Raw genomic sequence first — 8,292 nt, 5'->3', positions numbered from 1 at the left:
CACACTTGAATTTGGTCCGAGTATCCAAATGTCTGGTTGTGAGCTTTTCAGTATCTCCTTAATGACAAAACGTCAACTGTGAAACACCGCTAAGTTGTTAACTGGAGTTTGAGATGTGCCAGCAATGCCAAACTTGGCAGGGAAACAAAATGTGCAAATGATTCCAGTGTCTTTTGATTTAATAACATGGTTTCATTTGGCTTTCAAAGCTGTTCTCTCATTTGGAAAGACGCCAATTGTTCCATTAACCCCCCCCCCCCCCTCTTCTCGCATTCTCTCAATTCACATCGTTATTGTTGCCTTCCTCCGCCGCGACAAACTTGATCTCGGCGTTGGCCGTCCTTGATGCCATGCTGCTGTCCCTGACCTTGTGCCTGTACAGGAAGGGAAAGGTCTTCCGGAAGGACTTCTGAAAGCTGGCGCCCATGAAGCCATAAACAATGGGGTTGACTGAGGAGTTGGCGTAAGACATGCAGTTTGCCCACGTCTTGATTTTATACGTGGAATATGTAGCACGGAAGTTGGGGTAGAAGGACTGAAAGAGGACAAAGATCTGGATGGGACCCCAGCACAGAGCAAAAAGCAGGACAATAACTACCACCATCTTGGAGACCTTGCTTCTGATTCTGATGGTTCTCTCAGACAGGAGCTTGACCTGAAGATAAATACTGTATTACAGAAACACCCAAGAAGAATCCTTGGTTCAACGTTTGCTGATTCTATGACCTGGATGATTGAGAATCAAGACTGAAATATCCCGGTGACCGCATCCATACCTGGTAGTTGTTGTCTACCGGCTCCACGGTAGGTTGGCCGACCCTCTTCACCATCATACCATAGCAGAAGGAAATGGTAAGGATGGGCAACAGGTAGGCGGCGATGAACTGGTATAGGATGAAGGCCCTCTCGTGAGTCTTGGAGGGGAACCTCTCCATGCAGTACTGCCTAGGACCATACCAGTATCCCTCCTCAATGCGCTGGTACATGAGGATCGGCGTAGACAGGATGAGAGAGCCTGAGCGACCCACAAATATGACAATGGTCTTGAGTTTTCAATATTACACACACAAGCTAATGCAGTAGAGTATTACGTATGTCAGGACGGACCGATCCAAATGCAGAGGCTGACAATCATGGCCACCTTGGGTGTGCGGTGGCGGAGGGATTTCAAAGGGTAGACCGTGATGTAGCAACGGTCGCCGCTTATTGCAGTCAGAGTGATGCAGGTCGCTTGGACAGTCACCTAAAACACAGAAGGCATACTCTCAGAGAAAATTGGCTAGTTTGGTGATCTAATGGTTTCTAAGACCTTCGACTCTTGACTTTTTGTTGTAAGCCCTATGGAACACCAAGAGCACAGTTGGAGCACCAATCTGTTCTTGTGCCTTTCGTGCAGTCCAGAATCCCGAGAATACACAAACGTGCCTCCTACTTTTGACATTTCAATTGTCAAACTGGTTAGAAATCTTTGGCGACAGTTTGATTCCAGTTGACTCTAATGTGATCTCTCTGCATGTTGTGTGTGTTCATGTCATGAAATTCTTACTTTGAGTCAGTCAAAATGGTGCTAGTGAAAGCACCTTGAGTTAGATTGGAGCTTGGTGAAGAAAAATAAATCATACCTTTATTAGCATTGCAGGCTGACTGTCTGCTGTATGCACACATGCTCCATTTTTGCTCCTCTTATTTATCTATTTATTTATTTATTTATTTATTCATTTATTTATTTATTTATTTATTTATTTTCATCAATCTTGTTTATTCATTGTGTGTGCCTTCTTGTTTTTACTTTTTGGGTTGTGTTCTTGGATGTTTTGTAATATGTTTTGTCACCGTGGGATAGTGGGTAACGCAATTTTGAGCTCTGTGTGTCTTGGCATGTGAAGAAATTGACAATAAAGCAGACTTTGACTTTGCTTCTTTTGAAAGTGCTGGCACAATTTTCCCTGAAGTTTCTACTTTTATGTGCTCATTCCCAAACTGACCAAGAAAAAATGATGGCTGATCATTTTCTCCCCCGACTGACTGCCGAGGGGGGCCCATGATTGTAGCTTGTCTCTGTGAGACAAATAACAGACATTTGTAACGCGTCATCGGATTGCCAAGGGCTTAAAAATCACGCTCCATCATCATAGTTGTTTTGAAAGGTTCGGGTAGATAATGTTGGAATTCAGTTGAATTCAAGAGTTTTGTCAAGACCACATTCATTGTGTTATCTGCCACCCTTTATTACTCTTGCCAACAAATGAAAGCCTCTGGAATCAACAAATTGGATCCCAACTGACGTATTCCCAGAGTTGCAGGATGTTGTCATATGTGATGTCAGCAAGTCTCAAGTGAACTCCAAAAATGTGTTGTGTTTGGCTTTTTTTTTTTTTTTTTGCTTTATGGCTTGTGCTCTGCCTTTCCTCTTAAGATCTAATGTCAGCCCTGTAATTCCTCTTATCTGTGAGACCACAGGGTGTGCCGCCATTACCCTCTAGGAGGCTTGTGCAAAAATGAGTCATGAAGAAAGGGCTCATGAAAAGTTCAAGGATGAAACACCTATGACAAAACACCTTGGTATCTCCAGTCTAATTTAAAGGTGTTAAAAAACGTTATTACTGTACTGAAGTGGAATTTTCATCTAGCCTTACTTGAATTTGTTATTCACATTTCTGGCACCCAATAATGTTCTCCACCTTATGTTACGTATGACAAAAGGTTAACATGATGTTCAGGCTAACAAGTGTTAGCTAACATCGCTTATTAGCCAAAACCACAGAGGTAAACTGAACAACATCAATAAAATACAAGTATTTATTGTATATGTAATATAATGTCTGATATTCGAAGATTTTTACTTAAGTAATTCCTAAGGTGACTTTAACTTCTACCTTTTTTATTTTCTGTTCAGATAATTTTATTTTCTGTTAAGACAATATACCTAGAAGCAATACTTGCTAGGTATATTTTATACGTGTGTGATTGTATGACCCCTTGCGCTTTGAAAGAGAATGCATATGTTTTGATAAGCTGCAGTGTCTGCGAGCCTTCATCGTTAATACCACTGGAATACATAAAAAGGCTTTAATGATTTATTGGACTTGACCACAAGCCTTTTGAAGTTTGCATTCTAGGCTACATTATTTGTATACAGTAGTTATGTTGTTGTTAATATTAATCTTTGTAAAGACGCTCTTCATGTTATGGATTTTCCACAGTAATTACCCCAAGTGATAATACGCAACACATTAGTTGTATGAATCTCTGCAAGGCATTTTCAAATGATCACTTGCACAACAGTTCTAGGAAATCACAATGTTCTATCACTATTTTAGATCGAGGATGTCGACTACTCATGTGGTCCTTGGGGATACCTGAGGCACTATGTTACTAATAAACCTTTTTTGATGGCCAATTTCCCCTTTGTTCATTAAAAAAACATTGTCGCTAAGAACGAATAATTACAGCAGGTGGGCAAAGTAAATGTTCTTTTTTCCCTTCAGAAAAAGTATCTGAGTTTCTATGAGGACAATACATATGCCCCTCCCCGTTGTAAACATCCCCACACAGCCAAAGAGAGTGCAATTAATTTTATGCACGATAAGCTTTTTAATGTTTTGAGGGAGAGAAGAATACCTTTAGAAAGTGTCTAGTCAGATGATGATAAGCCAGCATTGCCTTTTGTGGAAAAAAAACAACCTGAAAAATAAATTACTGTGCTGGCTACTTAAGCTCAAATTGCTCAAAACGTTCCTCTGTTCTTTTGGGTCAAAGCCTTAAAACTCCAAATGGATTATTAAAGCCAGAAGCCACTTGGGAAAGAAAAACTGTCTTCCTTCAATGCTTTTTTTCAGATAATTATCCACTCAAGCCTCATAACCGTCTCTTTGAGCCTGCCTGTTGATTTTGATTGGGACGGGGTTTAATAATTAGTTTAAATGACACAGGTTGTTACTAAAATATACTGTGTCCAAAAAAAGAGCGATGGGAAACAGGATTTGTACAAATGGCCATGGACAATTCAATTAAGGCACCAATGCTATTTTTTATAGCAACTTATATTTTCCACTCATTTGCCAGTATAGCACGTTAAGGGTCTTGAAGGAAAACCCCGAGGTGCACTACTGGAAACCCACCCCCCATTTTTACCATCTATTTTTTTATTTCTTCTTCCAAGTTAAGCAGCAAACAACCTTACTTAACTGAAAAGGTCATTGACTGCTACCTTTTAATTGGATGTCCATTTAAAAAAAAAGTTTCCCCTGGGGGAGGCAGGTCAAGACCTACGTAACACAGCCTCTCACTAATGGTGCGCTTTGTCAAGGAATGGTTGGTGGATCTGTGTAATTGTAACAATACGATCCTGTAAGCTGTTGCACTTTGGAATCACTCAGATTCATCCATCCATTCATTTTCTGAACCGCTTTGTCCCCACGGGGGTCGCGGGCGTACTGGAGCCTATCCCAGCCGTCATCGGGCAGTAGGCGGGGGACACCCTGAACCGGTTGCCAGCCAATCGCAGGGCACACAGAGACGAACAACCACCCGCACTCGCACTCATACCTAGGGACAATTTAGAGTCTTCAATCGGCCTACCAAGCATGTTTTTGGGATGTGGGAAGAAACCGGAGTGCCTGGAGAAAACCCACGCGGACACGGAGAGAACATGCAAACTCCACACAGGGAGGGCCGGAGGTGGAATCGAAACTACACCCTCCTAACTGTGAGGCGGACATGCTACCCAGTGCGCCACAGAGCCGCCAGATTCATCTAATTAGAAATAATGGAAATAGTCACCATCAGACTCCGCAGTTAATCGTTCCAAGCTGACCAATGAAAAGGCTTCATATCGCTGAGGCCCCGCCCACAAACTTGAAGTTGATTTGCAACCTTGACTTTTGTTTGATTCCATGAAAAGAAACGTTTCGCTCCAGATAACTGAAAATCTCAACGAACAATGAAACTATCAAACTGAGGCTGTCAAAACGTGATAAATGTAATAGTTTCCACCCCCCAAAAAAATTCTGCAAATCTATTGGTTTTTTTTATGTTCTATTGTTTTGTTTTGTTTTTTTCCAAAAAGATCCCAAAATGACTCTGTTTCACTTTTATTGGAACCTTTACTCATGTTCAACTTTTTATACCAACAGCCATTTTTAGGACACATTGATTTTTTTTTTCCGAACACACAAAGCTAGACCTGCTTGTGTAAGTAAATGTCATGAACATCAGTGAAGTACTTTTTGAGCTAATGCTTAAAACGTTGGACCTTTAGAATAATTCCAGGAAAGCTGAGCTCTGCCTGCCTATGTTTTGTGAGCACAAGTTAAAAGGATGCTTTTAGTCTTTACTGGACATGCTCTGATAAAGCTAAGAGGGCAAACATAAAAGGCAGAGTAACACATTCATTATATTTGACCAGAAGCGCAAACTTTTATTGTGTTTGTATTCATTAATGTCCGAGTCTTTTACCTGCTGCAGAAAGGCCACAAATTTGCACATGAAGTTGCCAAAAATCCAACCGGGGAGAGGGTAGAGGGTTGCCGTGAAGGGAACGCAGCACACCAGGAAGATGATGTCAGTCGCAGCTAGGTTTGCTGCATGGGGGAGAAAGCAATATCTGAAAGTTATTACATATCACAATTTGAAGTTTGGTGCAGATTTTGGCCAGAATTGTGGAAGTTGGCGAGCATGTTTTGCTTTAGTGGGCCACAAACAAAATCATGTAGCGGGCCAGATCTGGCCCTCGGGCCTTGAGTTGGACACCTTTTCCCCTGGTTCATAACACTTCAGTCAATTATACCAACAGATGGCAAGTTATTTCTTGAACATATTGCCATAGATATAATTTGACAGATTCCTTTTATTTTGATTGATGGGAGTACAAAAACAAGTATTGATAATAACTAGTATGAAACAATATAAATAATGAGTGATTTTTTAAATAATTTTTAAAATATTCTTATTAATAGGAATGAATGACAATCAACAAAGAATTTCATTTTGGTTTTATTCCTTTCTTTTCTTTTATATGACATTTTTTATTATGAATAATAGAACCAAATTTTGATTATGCTAAATAATAAAAATGAATGAAAATAACTGGTTATTTATTTTGTACAAATATACACCAACCTGACTAAATTTGGTGCAAACGTAATCACAATACTTTATTCTGTGAATAAATTTGACAATGGGTGTTATTGTCTGGCTTGAGCACCTGCATCCAAAAATATCGGCACATATGTCTGGCCCTTAAATGATCGTGGCCCGATAATAAATCACCTAAAATTTCCACTTATCGTTACGGCTATCAATGTCCTTTAAGGTGCAATTTTACCTTATCACCACGCAATAAAAACATCTGCATTGACAGTTGCATCTTATCATTCCGTAAACAATTTTATCAGGTCGTTGTGGCTGTCAGTATATTGGGGTATCCAGAATAGAATTCCTCATCACGCTCATCCAATCTTCTGATTTAATCACAATAGTAGCATCCACTTTGCGCAGATGCTGCCGATCCCACTAATCTAATGTTTGCTGAATATTAAAGCATTTTGTTTCACCACCAGGCCTGTGGGGTAATAGTATTCCTACATCAAATTCTTGTCACATTCTCGGCACACACACACAGCTTCTGCAGGAAAGAAAGGAAGGGGGGGGGCTTCATAGGGGAGAATCTTTTTCACCACCTGACACCATAAAACAGTTTTATGCATCTCCGGTGAGATCGTGAATAGAAAAGTGATGATGGCAATTTAATACAGAGTACCCATTGCAGGTGTATTGAGTTCACATTTGCATGATATATGGGGACCGAAATTATAAACACTAATGTCTTATAAAGAGTGCTATGGGCAACTGAAAATGTTTTTCTGATTCGGAAATGTATAATTTCACATTTTTTCAAGAGTGGTGATACAAATATTAAATAAAAGATGTAAATGTCACAGATGACTTGTAGCAATAAAAGTATTATGTAATTATAAGTTACATAATTGTTTTTGTAAATAAATGTATTACTTTGATGCCAGCTGTCGCGGTCAGGAGCTTCATTTAGAGAAAAGTAGTGCATCTTGGTGCTATGTTAAATGGAGTGAAGGAGCGTTTTCCACTGTATTTTCAATCAAGTATCGTTTCAACATTTAGTTGAGGGGAGAAAAACATTAAATGCCTTAGGCCTAATAAATGTCTGACACTGTGCATTTTCAGATATCAAACACTGCTGTTTATGAGGAAATACGTCTTTCTCATGTAACCTTGAGTTTTTTTTTTAAACCCTACAAGCAATGAACATCAGCCTTTGACTCAAATAATTATGCAGTGATTTTGATGCCCTGCTGAGAGTTAGTAACTACATTTTGAGTGTCCTTGCATCCTTGATCCCCCTCTGTGTATTTCTGTGTGTGTAAGGGGGTGCATGCACGTGTGTTTGTGTGTGTGTCTGTGTGTGTTTGTGAGGGGGTGCATGCACGTGTGTGTGTTATTCTTTGCTCACCTATGTAAAAGTTGGTGGCCGTCCTCATCTGCCTGTGCTTGGAGATGACGTAGATAACCAGAGAGTTGCCTACCAAGCCCACTAGCATGATGAGGGAGAAGAAGAGGGGCACCAGCCAGGCATCGGTAAGAAAAGGGTGCTGCTCGCCGTCCTCCTCCTTGGCTACCTCCCACCCTTGCCGCTGCTCCCCCCCGTCGTAGTTGCATCCCCCCCGCGAGAAGTTTGCCTCAGAGCTGTTCATCCACAAGCTTGGCTCCGTGGAGTTCCTCTCCAAAGAAGATGGGTGCACTATTGGGAATAAGATAAAGAAGAAAAGTGTGTTTGTGTGTGTGTGGGGGGAGGTGGATGTCAATCAAAAATATATCAGGAGGGGGATGCTGAGACAGGCACGGGACAGAAATTCCATTTTAATAGCTGGAGTGCAACTTTCCATTGGAGTCATTGCTTCTTCCATCACCTCCTTTCGCTTGGTCCATTTGTGTAAACGTGTACCTCTCCACCTTAAAAGTTTCGATTTGCTCGGAAGGCGGGTTGGAATCCGACGTCATCCGTTGGACAGATGAAGGGGGAGCATCCTCCGGCTGTTCTGAGGCGAAGGCAATTCTGCTGGTGGCTTTATAGCAGGAGCAAAGGAGGCAGACACGCACGCGCATGAATGAATGCACGTGCTGCAGGATTGTGGGATAACTCGCTGATGGGAGGGGTGGGAGGGTCTCCTAGCAACCTTATTCCTCATTCCATCCGTGTGCTATAATTCATACATTGTTAATATTATTATTGGTGTTGTTGTTATATTGCCTAATGAG

General features: G+C 41.0%; 1 protein-coding gene across 1 annotated transcript; it reads right to left on the bottom strand.

Annotated features, from left to right (window-relative positions):
* Positions 1–277: 277 nt before the first annotated feature.
* Positions 278–7,772, bottom strand: kiss1ra (KISS1 receptor a). Its single transcript, XM_085929556.1, has 5 exons — positions 7,487–7,772; positions 5,458–5,582; positions 1,108–1,243; positions 777–1,015; positions 278–655 (listed from the first exon to the last, which is right to left on the bottom strand). The coding sequence occupies exons 1-5, from the start codon at positions 7,725–7,727 to the stop codon at positions 278–280; spliced, it is 1,119 nt and encodes a 372-aa protein (XP_085785682.1). The 5' UTR covers positions 7,728–7,772.
* Between the last annotated feature and the right edge of the window lie 520 nt (positions 7,773–8,292).

Source organism: Syngnathus leptorhynchus, chromosome 14 (assembly GCF_054491065.1).
Source record: "Syngnathus leptorhynchus isolate UIUO chromosome 14, UIUO_Slep, whole genome shotgun sequence".
Classification (NCBI taxonomy): domain Eukaryota; kingdom Metazoa; phylum Chordata; class Actinopteri; order Syngnathiformes; family Syngnathidae; genus Syngnathus; species Syngnathus leptorhynchus.
This window is presented reverse-complemented; position numbering and strand designations above follow the sequence as displayed.